This window comes from Coregonus clupeaformis, unplaced genomic scaffold (assembly GCF_020615455.1).
Source record: "Coregonus clupeaformis isolate EN_2021a unplaced genomic scaffold, ASM2061545v1 scaf1888, whole genome shotgun sequence".
Classification (NCBI taxonomy): Eukaryota; Metazoa; Chordata; class Actinopteri; order Salmoniformes; family Salmonidae; genus Coregonus; species Coregonus clupeaformis.
In genome coordinates, this window is record NW_025535342.1 from 30,064 (window position 1) to 46,652 (window position 16,589).

The 16,589-nt window shown below is 45.2% G+C and overlaps 1 protein-coding gene across 1 annotated transcript in view; it reads right to left on the reverse strand.

Annotated features, from left to right (window-relative positions):
• The window catches only part of LOC121549412 (unconventional myosin-XV-like), a gene marked incomplete at both ends in the record, with an annotated part of 76,369 nt that overhangs the window by 29,386 nt on the left and 30,394 nt on the right, over positions 1-16,589 (reverse strand). Inside the window, 2 exon segments of the mRNA XM_045218897.1 lie at positions 11,294-11,404; positions 13,249-13,316. Coding sequence (XP_045074832.1) covers positions 11,294-11,404; positions 13,249-13,316 — 179 coding nt within the window.

Sequence of the window (16,589 nt, forward strand, 5' to 3'; positions counted from 1 at the left end):
GGTCAGTCTAGCTGTATGGAGGAGAAGGTACTGCTCTGTTTCAGCTGTTATGGTCAGTCTAGCTGTATGGAGGAGAAGGTACTGCTCTGTTTCAGCTGTTATGGTCAGTCTAGCTGTATGGAGGAGAAGGTACTGCTCTGTTTCAGCTGTTATGGTCAGTCTAGCTGTATGGAGGAGAAGGTACTGCTCTGTTTCAGCTGTTATGGTCAGTCTAGCTGTATGGAGAAGAAGGTACTGCTCTGTTTCAGCTGTTATGGTCAGTCTAGCTGTATGGAGAAGAAGGTACTGCTCTGTTTCAGCTGTTATGGTCAGTCTAGCTGTATGGAGAAGAAGGTACTGCTCTGTTTCAGCTGTTATGGTCAGTCTAGCTGTATGGAGAAGAAGGTACTGCTCTGTTTCAGCTGTTATGGTCAGTCTAGCTGTATGGAGGAGAAGGTACTGCTCTGTTTCAGCTGTTATGGTCAGTCTAGCTGTATGGAGGAGAAGGTACTGCTCTGTTTCAGCTGTTATGGTCAGTCTAGCTGTATGGAGAAGAAGGTACTGCTCTGTTTCAGCTGTTATGGTCAGTCTAGCTGTATGGAGGAGAAGGTACTGCTCTGTTTCAGCTGTTATGGTCAGTCTAGCTGTATGGAGGAGAAGGTACTGCTCTGTTTCAGCTGTTATGGTCAGTCTAGCTGTATGGAGAAGAAGGTACTGCTCTGTTTCAGCTGTTATGGTCAGTCTAGCTGTATGGAGAAGGTACTGCTCTGTTTCAGCTGTTATGGTCAGTCTAGCTGTATGGAGGAGAAGGTACTGCTCTGTTTCAGCTGTTATGGTCAGTCTAGCTGTATGGAGGAGAAGGTACTGCTCTGTTTCAGCTGTTATGGTCAGTCTAGCTGTATGGAGAAGAAGGTACTGCTCTGTTTCAGCTGTTATGGTCAGTCTAGCTGTATGGAGGAGAAGGTACTGCTCTGTTTCAGCTGTTATGGTCAGTCTAGCTGTATGGAGGAGAAGGTACTGCTCTGTTTCAGCTGTTATGGTCAGTCTAGCTGTATGGAGAAGGTACTGCTCTGTTTCAGCTGTTATGGTCAGTCTAGCTGTATGGAGGAGAAGGTACTGCTCTGTTTCAGCTGTTATGGTCAGTCTAGCTGTATGGAGAGAAGGTACTGCTCTGTTTCAGCTGTTATGGTCAGTCTAGCTGTATGGAGGAGAAGGTACTGCTCTGTTTCAGCTGTTATGGTCAGTCTAGCTGTATGGAGGAGAAGGTACTGCTCTGTTTCAGCTGTTATGGTCAGTCTAGCTGTATGGAGGAGAAGGTACTGCTCTGTTTCAGCTGTTATGGTCAGTCTAGCTGTATGGAGGAGAAGGTACTGCTCTGTTTCAGCTGTTATGGTCAGTCTAGCTGTATGGAGGAGAAGGTACTGCTCTGTTTCAGCTGTTATGGTCAGTCTAGCTGTATGGAGAAGAAGGTGCTGCTCTGTTTCAGCTGTTATGGTCAGTCTAGCTGTATGGAGGAGAAGGTACTGCTCTGTTTCAGCTGTTATGGTCAGTCTAGCTGTATGGAGGAGAAGGTACTGCTCTGTTTCAGCTGTTATGGTCAGTCTAGCTGTATGGAGGAGAAGGTACTGCTCTGTTTCAGCTGTTATGGTCAGTCTAGCTGTATGGAGGAGAAGGTACTGCTCTGTTTCAGCTGTTATGGTCAGTCTAGCTGTATGGAGAAGAAGGTACTGCTCTGTTTCAGCTGTTATGGTCAGTCTAGCTGTATGGAGAAGAAGGTACTGCTCTGTTTCAGCTGTTATGGTCAGTCTAGCTGTATGGAGGAGAAGGTACTGCTCTGTTTCAGCTGTTATGGTCAGTCTAGCTGTATGGAGAAGAAGGTACTGCTCTGTTTCAGCTGTTATGGTCAGTCTAGCTGTATGGAGGAGAAGGTACTGCTCTGTTTCAGCTGTTATGGTCAGTCTAGCTGTATGGAGAAGAAGGTGCTGCTCTGTTTCAGCTGTTATGGTCAGTCTAGCTGTATGGAGGAGAAGGTACTGCTCTGTTTCAGCTGTTATGGTCAGTCTAGCTGTATGGAGGAGAAGGTACTGCTCTGTTTCAGCTGTTATGGTCAGTCTAGCTGTATGGAGAAGGTACTGCTCTGTTTCAGCTGTTATGGTCAGTCTAGCTGTATGGAGGAGAAGGTACTGCTCTGTTTCAGCTGTTATGGTCAGTCTAGCTGTATGGAGAAGAAGGTACTGCTCTGTTTCAGCTGTTATGGTCAGTCTAGCTGTATGGAGGAGAAGGTACTGCTCTGTTTCAGCTGTTATGGTCAGTCTAGCTGTATGGAGGAGAAGGTACTGCTCTGTTTCAGCTGTTATGGTCAGTCTAGCTGTATGGAGGAGAAGGTACTGCTCTGTTTCAGCTGTTATGGTCAGTCTAGCTGTATGGGAGAAGGTACTGCTCTGTTTCAGCTGTTATGGTCAGTCTAGCTGTATGGAGGAGAAGGTACTGCTCTGTTTCAGCTGTTATGGTCAGTCTAGCTGTATGGAGGAGAAGGTACTGCTCTGTTTCAGCTGTTATGGTCAGTCTAGCTGTATGGGAGAAGGTACTGCTCTGTTTCAGCTGTTATGGTCAGTCTAGCTGTATGGAGGAGAAGGTACTGCTCTGTTTCAGCTGTTATGGTCAGTCTAGCTGTATGGAGAAGAAGGTACTGCTCTGTTTCAGCTGTTATGGTCAGTCTAGCTGTATGGAGAAGGTACTGCTCTGTTTCAGCTGTTATGGTCAGTCTAGCTGTATGGAGGAGAAGGTACTGCTCTGTTTCAGCTGTTATGGTCAGTCTAGCTGTATGGAGAAGAAGGTACTGCTCTGTTTCAGCTGTTATGGTCAGTCTAGCTGTATGGAGAAGAAGGTACTGCTCTGTTTCAGCTGTTATGGTCAGTCTAGCTGTATGGAGGAGAAGGTACTGCTCTGTTTCAGCTGTTATGGTCAGTCTAGCTGTATGGAGGAGAAGGTACTGCCCTGTTTCAGCTGTTATGGTCAGTCTAGCTGTATGGAGGAGAAGGTACTGCTCTGTTTCAGCTGTTATGGTCAGTCTAGCTGTATGGAGAAGGTACTGCTCTGTTTCAGCTGTTATGGTCAGTCTAGCTCTATGGAGGAGAAGGTACTTCTCTGTTTCAGCTGTTATGGTCAGTCTAGCTGTATGGAGAAGGAGGATACTGCTCTGTTTCAGCTGTTATGGTCAGTCTAGCTGTATGGAGAAGAAGGTACTGCTCTGTTTCAGCTGTTATGGTCAGTCTAGCTGTATGGAGGAGAAGGTACTGCTCTGTTTCAGCTGTTATGGTCAGTCTAGCTGTATGGAGAAGAAGGTGCTGCTCTGTTTCAGCTGTTATGGTCAGTCTAGCTGTATGGAGAAGAAGGTACTGCTCTGTTTCAGCTGTTATGGTCAGTCTAGCTGTATGGAGAAGAAGGTACTGCTCTGTTTCAGCTGTTATGGTCAGTCTAGCTGTATGGAGGAGAAGGTGCTGCTCTGTTTCAGCTGTTATGGTCAGTCTAGCTGTATGGAGGAGAAGGTACTGCTCTGTTTCAGCTGTTATGGTCAGTCTAGCTGTATGGAGAAGAAGGTGCTGCTCTGTTTCAGCTGTTATGGTCAGTCTAGCTGTATGGAGGAGAAGGTACTGCTCTGTTTCAGCTGTTATGGTCAGTCTAGCTGTATGGAGGAGAAGGTACTGCTCTGTTTCAGCTGTTATGGTCAGTCTAGCTGTATGGAGGAGAAGGTACTGCTCTGTTTCAGCTGTTATGGTCAGTCTAGCTGTATGGAGGAGAAGGTACTGCTCTGTTTCAGCTGTTATGGTCAGTCTAGCTGTATGGAGAAGGTACTGCTCTGTTTCAGCTGTTATGGTCAGTCTAGCTGTATGGGGAAGGTACTGCTCTGTTTCAGCTGTTATGGTCAGTCTAGCTGTATGGAGAAGAAGATACTGCTCTGTTTCAGCTGTTATGGTCAGTCTAGCTGTATGGAGAAGAAGGTACTGCTCTGTTTCAGCTGTTATGGTCAGTCTAGCTGTATGGAGGAGAAGGTACTGCTCTGTTTCAGCTGTTATGGTCAGTCTAGCTGTATGGAGGAGAAGGTACTGCTCTGTTTCAGCTGTTATGGTCAGTCTAGCTGTATGGAGAAGAAGGTACTGCTCTGTTTCAGCTGTTATGGTCAGTCTAGCTGTATGGAGAAGAAGGTACTGCTCTGTTTCAGCTGTTATGGTCAGTCTAGCTGTATGGAGGAGAAGGTGCTGCTCTGTTTCAGCTGTTATGGTCAGTCTAGCTGTATGGAGGAGAAGGTACTGCTCTGTTTCAGCTGTTATGGTCAGTCTAGCTGTATGGAGGAGAAGGTACTGCTCTGTTTCAGCTGTTATGGTCAGTCTAGCTGTATGGGAGAAGGTACTGCTCTGTTTCAGCTGTTATGGTCAGTCTAGCTGTATGGAGGAGAAGGTACTGCTCTGTTTCAGCTGTTATGGTCAGTCTAGCTGTATGGAGGAGAAGGTACTGCTCTGTTTCAGCTGTTATGGTCAGTCTAGCTGTATGGAGAAGAAGGTACTGCTCTGTTTCAGCTGTTATGGTCAGTCTAGCTGTATGGAGGAGAAGGTACTGCTCTGTTTCAGCTGTTATGGTCAGTCTAGCTGTATGGAGGAGAAGGTACTGCTCTGTTTCAGCTGTTATGGTCAGTCTAGCTGTATGGGAGAAGGTACTGCTCTGTTTCAGCTGTTATGGTCAGTCTAGCTGTATGGAGGAGAAGGTACTGCTCTGTTTCAGCTGTTATGGTCAGTCTAGCTGTATGGAGGAGAAGGTACTGCTCTGTTTCAGCTGTTATGGTCAGTCTAGCTGTATGGAGAGAGGTACTGCTCTGTTTCAGCTGTTATGGTCAGTCTAGCTGTATGGAGGAGAAGGTACTGCTCTGTTTCAGCTGTTATGGTCAGTCTAGCTGTATGGAGAAGGTACTGCTCTGTTTCAGCTGTTATGGTCAGTCTAGCTGTATGGAGGAGAAGGTACTGCTCTGTTTCAGCTGTTATGGTCAGTCTAGCTGTATGGAGAAGAAGGTACTGCTCTGTTTCAGCTGTTATGGTCAGTCTAGCTGTATGGAGAAGAAGGTACTGCTCTGTTTCAGCTGTTATGGTCAGTCTAGCTGTATGGAGGAGAAGGTACTGCTCTGTTTCAGCTGTTATGGTCAGTCTAGCTGTATGGAGGAGAAGGTACTGCTCTGTTTCAGCTGTTATGGTCAGTCTAGCTGTATGGAGGAGAAGGTACTGCTCTGTTTCAGCTGTTATGGTCAGTCTAGCTGTATGGGGAGAAGGTACTGCTCTGTTTCAGCTGTTATGGTCAGTCTAGCTGTATGGAGGAGAAGGTACTGCTCTGTTTCAGCTGTTATGGTCAGTCTAGCTGTATGGAGAAGAAGGTACTGCTCTGTTTCAGCTGTTATGGTCAGTCTAGCTGTATGGAGAAGAAGGTACTGCTCTGTTTCAGCTGTTATGGTCAGTCTAGCTGTATGGAGGAGAAGGTACTGCTCTGTTTCAGCTGTTATGGTCAGTCTAGCTGTATGGAGGAGAAGGTACTGCTCTGTTTCAGCTGTTATGGTCAGTCTAGCTGTATGGAGAAGAAGGTACTGCTCTGTTTCAGCTGTTATGGTCAGTCTAGCTGTATGGAGGAGAAGGTACTGCTCTGTTTCAGCTGTTATGGTCAGTCTAGCTGTATGGAGAAGAAGGTGCTGCTCTGTTTCAGCTGTTATGGTCAGTCTAGCTGTATGGAGGAGAAGGTACTGCTCTGTTTCAGCTGTTATGGTCAGTCTAGCTGTATGGAGAAGAAGGTGCTGCTCTGTTTCAGCTGTTATGGTCAGTCTAGCTGTATGGAGGAGAAGGTACTGCTCTGTTTCAGCTGTTATGGTCAGTCTAGCTGTATGGAGGAGAAGGTACTGCTCTGTTTCAGCTGTTATGGTCAGTCTAGCTGTATGGAGGAGAAGGTGCTGCTCTGTTTCAGCTGTTATGGTCAGTCTAGCTGTATAGGAGAAGGTACTGCTCTGTTTCAGCTGTTATGGTCAGTCTAGCTGTATGGAGAAGGAGGATACTGCTCTGTTTCAGCTGTTATGGTCAGTCTAGCTGTATGGAGAAGAAGGTACTGCTCTGTTTCAGCTGTTATGGTCAGTCTAGCTGTATGGAGGAGAAGGTACTGCTCTGTTTCAGCTGTTATGGTCAGTCTAGCTGTATGGAGAAGAAGGTGCTGCTCTGTTTCAGCTGTTATGGTCAGTCTAGCTGTATGGAGAAGAAGGTACTGCTCTGTTTCAGCTGTTATGGTCAGTCTAGCTGTATGGAGAAGAAGGTACTGCTCTGTTTCAGCTGTTATGGTCAGTCTAGCTGTATGGAGAAGGTACTGCTCTGTTTCAGCTGTTATGGTCAGTCTAGCTGTATGGAGGAGAAGGTACTGCTCTGTTTCAGCTGTTATGGTCAGTCTAGCTGTATGGAGGAGAAGGTACTGCTCTGTTTCAGCTGTTATGGTCAGTCTAGCTGTATGGAGGAGAAGGTACTGCTCTGTTTCAGCTGTTATGGTCAGTCTAGCTGTATGGAGAAGAAGGTACTGCTCTGTTTCAGCTGTTATGGTCAGTCTAGCTGTATGGAGGAGAAGGTACTGCTCTGTTTCAGCTGTTATGGTCAGTCTAGCTGTATGGAGGAGAAGGTACTGCTCTGTTTCAGCTGTTATGGTCAGTCTAGCTGTATGGAGAAGAAGGTACTGCTCTGTTTCAGCTGTTATGGTCAGTCTAGCTGTATGGAGAAGGTACTGCTCTGTTTCAGCTGTTATGGTCAGTCTAGCTGTATGGAGGAGAAGGTACTGCTCTGTTTCAGCTGTTATGGTCAGTCTAGCTGTATGGAGGAGAAGGTACTGCTCTGTTTCAGCTGTTATGGTCAGTCTAGCTGTATGGAGGAGAAGGTACTGCTCTGTTTCAGCTGTTATGGTCAGTCTAGCTGTATGGAGGAGAAGGTACTGCTCTGTTTCAGCTGTTATGGTCAGTCTAGCTGTATGGAGGAGAAGGTACTGCTCTGTTTCAGCTGTTATGGTCAGTCTAGCTGTATGGAGGAGAAGGTACTGCTCTGTTTCAGCTGTTATGGTCAGTCTAGCTGTATGGAGGAGAAGGTACTGCTCTGTTTCAGCTGTTATGGTCAGTCTAGCTGTATGGAGAAGGTACTGCTCTGTTTCAGCTGTTATGGTCAGTCTAGCTGTATGGAGAAGGAGGATACTGCTCTGTTTCAGCTGTTATGGTCAGTCTAGCTGTATGGAGAAGAAGGTACTGCTCTGTTTCAGCTGTTATGGTCAGTCTAGCTGTATGGAGGAGAAGGTACTGCTCTGTTTCAGCTGTTATGGTCAGTCTAGCTGTATGGAGAAGAAGGTGCTGCTCTGTTTCAGCTGTTATGGTCAGTCTAGCTGTATGGAGAAGAAGGTACTGCTCTGTTTCAGCTGTTATGGTCAGTCTAGCTGTATGGAGAAGAAGGTACTGCTCTGTTTCAGCTGTTATGGTCAGTCTAGCTGTATGGAGAAGAAGGTACTGCTCTGTTTCAGCTGTTATGGTCAGTCTAGCTGTATGGAGGAGAAGGTACTGCTCTGTTTCAGCTGTTATGGTCAGTCTAGCTGTATGGAGAAGAAGGTACTGCTCTGTTTCAGCTGTTATGGTCAGTCTAGCTGTATGGAGGAGAAGGTACTGCTCTGTTTCAGCTGTTATGGTCAGTCTAGCTGTATGGAGAAGAAGGTGCTGCTCTGTTTCAGCTGTTATGGTCAGTCTAGCTGTATGGAGGAGAAGGTACTGCTCTGTTTCAGCTGTTATGGTCAGTCTAGCTGTATGGAGGAGAAGGTACTGCTCTGTTTCAGCTGTTATGGTCAGTCTAGCTGTATGGAGGAGAAGGTGCTGCTCTGTTTCAGCTGTTATAGTCAGTCTAGCTTTATGGAGAAGGTACTGCTCTGTTTCAGCTGTTATGGTCAGTCTAGCTGTATGGAGAAGGAGGATACTGCTCTGTTTCAGCTGTTATGGTCAGTCTAGCTGTATGGAGAAGAAGGTACTGCTCTGTTTCAGCTGTTATGGTCAGTCTAGCTGTATGGAGGAGAAGGTACTGCTCTGTTTCAGCTGTTATGGTCAGTCTAGCTGTATGGAGAAGAAGGTGCTGCTCTGTTTCAGCTGTTATGGTCAGTCTAGCTGTATGGAGAAGAAGGTACTGCTCTGTTTCAGCTGTTATGGTCAGTCTAGCTGTATGGAGAAGAAGGTACTGCTCTGTTTCAGCTGTTATGGTCAGTCTAGCTGTATGGGAGAAGGTACTGCTCTGTTTCAGCTGTTATGGTCAGTCTAGCTGTATGGAGGAGAAGGTACTGCTCTGTTTCAGCTGTTATGGTCAGTCTAGCTGTATGGAGGAGAAGGTACTGCTCTGTTTCAGCTGTTATGGTCAGTCTAGCTGTATGGAGAAGGTACTGCTCTGTTTCAGCTGTTATGGTCAGTCTAGCTGTATGGAGGAGAAGGTACTGCTCTGTTTCAGCTGTTATGGTCAGTCTAGCTGTATGGAGGAGAAGGTACTGCTCTGTTTCAGCTGTTATGGTCAGTCTAGCTGTATGGAGGAGAAGGTACTGCTCTGTTTCAGCTGTTATGGTCAGTCTAGCTGTATGGAGGAGAAGGTACTGCTCTGTTTCAGCTGTTATGGTCAGTCTAGCTGTATGGAGGAGAAGGTACTGCTCTGTTTCAGCTGTTATGGTCAGTCTAGCTGTATGGAGAAGGTACTGCTCTGTTTCAGCTGTTATGGTCAGTCTAGCTGTATGGAGGAGAAGGTACTGCTCTGTTTCAGCTGTTATGGTCAGTCTAGCTGTATGGAGGAGAAGGTACTGCTCTGTTTCAGCTGTTATGGTCAGTCTAGCTGTATGGAGGAGAAGGTACTGCTCTGTTTCAGCTGTTATGGTCAGTCTAGCTGTATGGAGGAGAAGGTACTGCTCTGTTTCAGCTGTTATGGTCAGTCTAGCTGTATGGAGGAGAAGGTACTGCTCTGTTTCAGCTGTTATGGTCAGTCTAGCTGTATGGAGAAGAAGGTACTGCTCTGTTTCAGCTGTTATGGTCAGTCTAGCTGTATGGAGAAGAAGGTACTGCTCTGTTTCAGCTGTTATGGTCAGTCTAGCTGTATGGAGAAGGTACTGCTCTGTTTCAGCTGTTATGGTCAGTCTAGCTGTATGGAGAAGGAGGATACTGCTCTGTTTCAGCTGTTATGGTCAGTCTAGCTGTATGGAGAAGAAGGTACTGCTCTGTTTCAGCTGTTATGGTCAGTCTAGCTGTATGGAGGAGAAGGTACTGCTCTGTTTCAGCTGTTATGGTCAGTCTAGCTGTATGGAGAAGAAGGTGCTGCTCTGTTTCAGCTGTTATGGTCAGTCTAGCTGTATGGAGAAGAAGGTACTGCTCTGTTTCAGCTGTTATGGTCAGTCTAGCTGTATGGAGGAGAAGGTACTGCTCTGTTTCAGCTGTTATGGTCAGTCTAGCTGTATGGAGAAGAAGGTGCTGCTCTGTTTCAGCTGTTATGGTCAGTCTAGCTGTATGGAGGAGAAGGTACTGCTCTGTTTCAGCTGTTATGGTCAGTCTAGCTGTATGGAGAAGAAGGTGCTGCTCTGTTTCAGCTGTTATGGTCAGTCTAGCTGTATGGAGGAGAAGGTACTGCTCTGTTTCAGCTGTTATGGTCAGTCTAGCTGTATGGAGGAGAAGGTACTGCTCTGTTTCAGCTGTTATGGTCAGTCTAGCTGTATGGAGGAGAAGGTGCTGCTCTGTTTCAGCTGTTATAGTCAGTCTAGCTTTATGGGGAGAAGGTACTGCTCTGTTTCAGCTGTTATGGTCAGTCTAGCTGTATGGAGAAGGAGGATACTGCTCTGTTTCAGCTGTTATGGTCAGTCTAGCTGTATGGAGAAGAAGGTACTGCTCTGTTTCAGCTGTTATGGTCAGTCTAGCTGTATGGAGGAGAAGGTACTGCTCTGTTTCAGCTGTTATGGTCAGTCTAGCTGTATGGAGGAGAAGGTGCTGCTCTGTTTCAGCTGTTATGGTCAGTCTAGCTGTATGGAGAAGAAGGTACTGCTCTGTTTCAGCTGTTATGGTCAGTCTAGCTGTATGGAGAAGAAGGTACTGCTCTGTTTCAGCTGTTATGGTCAGTCTAGCTGTATGGAGAAGAAGGTACTGCTCTGTTTCAGCTGTTATGGTCAGTCTAGCTGTATGGAGGAGAAGGTACTGCTCTGTTTCAGCTGTTATGGTCAGTCTAGCTGTATGGAGGAGAAGGTACTGCTCTGTTTCAGCTGTTATGGTCAGTCTAGCTGTATGGAGGAGAAGGTACTGCTCTGTTTCAGCTGTTATGGTCAGTCTAGCTGTATGGAGGAGAAGGTACTGCTCTGTTTCAGCTGTTATGGTCAGTCTAGCTGTATGGAGGAGAAGGTACTGCTCTGTTTCAGCTGTTATGGTCAGTCTAGCTGTATGGAGGAGAAGGTACTGCTCTGTTTCAGCTGTTATGGTCAGTCTAGCTGTATGGAGGAGAAGGTACTGCTCTGTTTCAGCTGTTATGGTCAGTCTAGCTGTATGGAGGAGAAGGTACTGCTCTGTTTCAGCTGTTATGGTCAGTCTAGCTGTATGGAGGAGAAGGTACTGCTCTGTTTCAGCTGTTATGGTCAGTCTAGCTGTATGGAGAAGAAGGTACTGCTCTGTTTCAGCTGTTATGGTCAGTCTAGCTGTATGGAGAAGGTACTGCTCTGTTTCAGCTGTTATGGTCAGTCTAGCTGTATGGAGGAGAAGGTACTGCTCTGTTTCAGCTGTTATGGTCAGTCTAGCTGTATGGAGGAGAAGGTACTGCTCTGTTTCAGCTGTTCTGGTCAGTCTAGCTGTATGGAGAAGAAGGTACTGCTCTGTTTCAGCTGTTATGGTCAGTCTAGCTGTATGGAGAAGGTACTGCTCTGTTTCAGCTGTTATGGTCAGTCTAGCTGTATGGAGGAGAAGGTACTGCTCTGTTTCAGCTGTTATGGTCAGTCTAGCTGTATGGAGGAGAAGGTACTGCTCTGTTTCAGCTGTTATGGTCAGTCTAGCTGTATGGAGGAGAAGGTACTGCTCTGTTTCAGCTGTTATGGTCAGTCTAGCTGTATGGAGAAGGTGCTTTCTGTATCCATGAGAGTCCATGCACCCTAACCCTGTCCTTAACCCTGAGCATACAAAGACCTTTGAAATGTTTGAATCCTTCTTGAATGTAATTTGATTTGTGGATTGAAATGAAGTATTTAAAATGTGTGTTTGTTTGTCAGTGTGTGTCCTCACAGGGCTGGGGGTGCGGAGGGGTGGTTGTGTGGGAGGGGCCTGGGGGGCCTGGGGGAAGGAAGACAGCATCTGCTGCTGGAAAGCCATGGCCTGCATGGTCATCTGCTGGGCCTGAAAAACAGTAACATAGTAGTATTACAGTAGGATTATAGTAGTATTACAGTAGGATTATAGTAGTATTACAGTATTATAGCAGTATTACAGTATTATTATAGTAGTATTACAGTATTATAGCAGTATTATAGTAGGATTACAGTAGTATTATAGAAGTATTACAGTAGTAATATAGTAGTATTACAGTAGTATTATAGCAGTATTACAGTAGGATTATAGTAGTATTATAGTAGTATTACAGTAGTAATATAGTAGTATTACAGTAGTATTATAGTAGTATTACAGTAGTATTACAGTAGGATTATAGTAGTATTATAGTAGTATTACAGTATTATTATAGTAGTATTACAGTATTATAGCAGTAGTACAGTATTATTATAGTAATATTACAGTATTATAGCAGTATTATAGTAGGATTACAGTAGTATTATAGAAGTATTACAGTAGTAATATAGTAGTATTACAGTAGGATTATAGCAGTATTACAGTATTATAGCAGTATTATAGCAGTATTATAGTAGTATTATAGAAGTATTATAGCAGTATTACAGTAGGATTATAGTAGTATTATAGTAGTATTACAGTAGTATTTTAGCAGTATTACAGTATGATTATAGCAGTATTACAGTATGATTATAGCAGCATTACAGTATGATTATAGCAGTATTACAGTAGAATTATAGTAGTATTACAGCATTATTATAGCAGCATTATAGTAGTATTACAGTAGTATTATAGCAGTATTACAGTAGGATTATATCAGTATTACAGTATGATTATAGTAGTATTACAGCATTATTATAGCAGCATTATAGTAGTATTTCAGTATGATTATAGCAGTATTACAGTAGGATTATAGTAGTATTACAGCATTATAATAATATTACAGTAGTATTATAGCAGTATTACAGTAGGATTATAGTAGTATTACAGCATTATTATAGCAGCATTATAGTAGTATTATAGTAGTATTATAGTAGTATTACAGTATGATTATAGCAGTATTACAGTAGTATTATAGTAGTATTACAGCATTATTATAGCAGTATTATAGTAGTATTACAGTATGATTATAGCAGTATTATAGCAGCATTATAGTAGTATTACAGTAGTATTATTATAGCAGCATTATTGTAGTATTACAGTAGTATTATAGCAGTATTACAGCATTATTATAGCAGCATTATAATAGTATTACAGTATGATTATAGCAGTATTATAGTAGTATTATAGCATCTTATAGTATATATAGTATTTATACTGAACAAAAATAAAAACGCAACATGCAACAATTTCAAAGATTTTACTGAGTTACAGTTCATAGAAGGAAATCTGTCAATTGAAATAAATTCACGTGGTCTGTGGTTGTGAGGCTGGTTGGACGTATTGCCAAATTCTCTAAAATGGCGTTGGAGGCGGCTTATGGTAGAGAAATTAACATTAAATTATCTGGCAGCAGCTCTGGTGGACATTCCTGCAATCAGCATGCCAACTGCACACTCCCTCAAAACTTGAGACATCTGTGGCATTGTGTTGTGACAAAACCGCACATTTTAGAGTGGCTTTTTATTGTCCCCAGCACAAGGTGCACCTGTGTAATGATCATGCTGTTTAATCATCCTCTTGATATGCCACACCTGTCAAGTGGATGGATTATCTTGGCAAAGGAGAAATGCTCACTACCAGGATTGAAACTAATTTGTGCACACAATTTGAGAGGAGGAAGCTTTTTGTGCGTATGGAACATTTCTGGGCTCTTTTATTTCAGCTCATGAAACATGGGACCAACACTTTACATGTTGCGTTTATATTTTGGTTCAGTATAGTATAATGAGACAAACCAGTATGATGGCTTGCTGGTTGATGATGGCCTGTTGCTGCTGAGCCATCACTGTCTGTTCTGGAGAACCTGGAGAGACAGACAGACACACAGAGAGGCAGAGACACAGACAGACACACAGAGAGGCAGAGACACAGACAGACACACAGAGAGGCAGAGACACAGACAGACACACAGAGAGGCAGAGACACAGACAGACACACAGAGAGGCAGAGACACAGACAGACACACAGAGAGGCAGAGACACAGACAGACACACAGAGAGGCAGAGACACAGACAGACACACAGAGAGGCAGAGACACAGACAGACAGTTTCAATACAACTAGAAAAAACCATCCTCCTCTTGAGATACAAAAAGTTAAACACACAAACGGTAGGGTACAGGGTAGGGTACAGGGTAGGGTACAGGGTAGGGTACAGGGTAGGGTACAGGGTAGGGTACAGGGTTAGTGTCTGACTCAGTAGGGTACAGGGTTAGTGTCTGACTCAGTAGGGTACAGGGTTAATGTCTGACTCAGTAGGGTACAGGGTAGGGTACAGGGTTAGTGTCTGACTCAGTAGGGTACAGGGTAGGGTACAGGGTTAATGTCTGACTCAGTAGGGTACAGGGTAGGGTACAGGGTTAATGTCTGACTCAGTAGGGTACAGGGTTACTGTCTGACTCAGGGGTACAGGGTAGGGTACAGGGTTAATGTCTGACTCAGTAGGGTACAGGGTTAGTGTCTGACTCAGTAGGGTACAGGGTTACTGTCTGACTCAGTAGGGTACAGGGTTAATGTCTGACTCAGTAGGGTACAGGGTTAATGTCTGACTCAGTAGGGTACAGGGTTAGTGTCTGACTCAGGGGTACAGGGTTAATGTCTGACTCAGTAGGGTACAGGGTTAATGTCTGACTCAGTAGGGTACAGGGTTAATGTCTGACTCAGTAGGGTACAGGGTTAATGTCTGACTCAGTAGGGTACAGGGTTAGTGTCTGACTCAGGGGTACAGGGTTAATGTCTGACTCAGTAGGGTACAGGGTAGGGTACAGGGATAATGTCTGACTCAGTAGGGTACAGGGTTAGTGTCTGACTCAGTAGGGTACAGGGTTAATGTCTGACTCAGTAGGGTACAGGGTTAGTGTCTGACTCAGTAGGGTACAGGGTTAGTGTCTGACTCAGTAGGGTACAGGGTTAATGTCTGACTCAGTAGGGTACAGGGTTAATGTCTGACTCAGTAGGGTACAGGGTTAATGTCTGACTCAGTAGGGTACAGGGTTAATGTCTGACTCAGTAGGGTACAGGGTTAATGTCTGACTCAGTAGGGTACAGGGTAGGGTACACGGTAGGGTACAGGGTTAGTGTCTGACTCAGTAGGGTACAGGGTTAATGTCTGACTCAGTAGGGTACAGGGTAGGGTACAGGGTTAGTGTCTGACTCAGTAGGGTACAGGGTTAGTGTCTGACTCAGTAGGGTACAGGGTTAATGTCTGACTCAGTAGGGTACAGGGTAGGGTACACGGTAGGGTACAGGGTTAGTGTCTGACTCAGAAGGGTACAGGGTTAATGTCTGACTCAGTAGGGTACAGGGTTAATGTCTGACTCAGTAGGGTACAGGGTTAGTGTCTGACTCAGTAGGGTACAGGGTTAGTGTCTGACTCAGTAGGGTACAGGATTAATGTCTGACTCAGTAGGGTACAGGGTTAATGTCTGACTCAGTAGGGTACAGGGTTAGTGTCTGACTCAGTAGGGTACAGGGTTAATGTCTGACTCAGTAGGGTACAGGGTTAGTGTCTGACTCAGTAGGGTACAGGGTTAATGTCTGACTCAGTAGGGTACAGGGTTAGTGTCTGACTCAGTAGGGTACAGGGTTACTGTCTGACTCAGGGGTACAGGGTAGGGTACAGGGTTAATGTCTGACTCAGTAGGGTACAGGGTTAGTGTCTGACTCAGGGGTACAGGGTTAATGTCTGACTCAGTAGGGTACAGGGTTAATGTCTGACTCAGTAGGGTACAGGGTTAATGTCTGACTCAGTAGGGTACAGGGTTAATGTCTGACTCAGTAGGGTACAGGGTTAGTGTCTGACTCAGGGGTACAGGGTTAATGTCTGACTCAGTAGGGTACAGGGTAGGGTACAGGGTTAATGTCTGACTCAGTAGGGTACAGGGTTAGTGTCTGACTCAGTAGGGTACAGGGTTAATGTCTGACTCAGTAGGGTACAGGGTTAGTGTCTGACTCAGTAGGGTACAGGGTTAGTGTCTGACTCAGTAGGGTACAGGGTTAATGTCTGACTCAGTAGGGTACAGGGTTAATGTCTGACTCAGTAGGGTACAGGGTTAATGTCTGACTCAGTAGGGTACAGGGTTAATGTCTGACTCAGTAGGGTACAGGGTTAATGTCTGACTCAGTAGGGTACAGGGTAGGGTACACGGTAGGGTACAGGGTTAGTGTCTGACTCAGTAGGGTACAGGGTTAATGTCTGACTCAGTAGGGTACAGGGTAGGGTACAGGGTTAGTGTCTGACTCAGTAGGGTACAGGGTTAGTGTCTGACTCAGTAGGGTACAGGGTTAATGTCTGACTCAGTAGGGTACAGGGTAGGGTACACGGTAGGGTACAGGGTTAGTGTCTGACTCAGTAGGGTACAGGGTTAATGTCTGACTCAGTAGGGTACAGGGTTAGTGTCTGACTCAGTAGGGTACAGGGTTAGTGTCTGACTCAGTAGGGTACAGGGTTAGTGTCTGACTCAGTAGGGTACAGGATTAATGTCTGACTCAGTAGGGTACAGGGTTAATGTCTGACTCAGTAGGGTACAGGGTTAGTGTCTGACTCAGTAGGGTACAGGGTTAATGTCTGACTCAGTAGGGTACAGGGTTAGTGTCTGACTCAGTAGGGTACAGGGTTAATGTCTGACTCAGTAGGGTACAGGGTTAGTGTCTGACTCAGTAGGGTACAGGGTTACTGTCTGACTCAGTAGGGTACAGGGTTAATGTCTGACTCAGTAGGGTACAGGGTTAGTGTCTGACTCAGTAGGGTACAGGGTTAGTGTCTGACTCAGTAGGGTACAGGGTTAATGTCTGACTCAGTAGGGTACAGGGTTAATGTCTGACTCAGTAGGGTACAGGGTTAGTGTCTGACTCAGTAGGGTACAGGGTTAATGTCTGACTCAGTAGGGTACAGGGTTAATGTCTGACTCAGTAGGGTACAGGGTTAGTGTCTGACTCAGTAGGGTACAGGGTTAGTGTCTGACTCAGTAGGGTACAGGGTTAATGTCTGACTCAGTAGGGTACAGGGTTAGTGTCTGACTCAGTAGGGTACAGGGTTAATGTCTGACTCAGTAGGGTACAGGGTTAATGTCTGACTC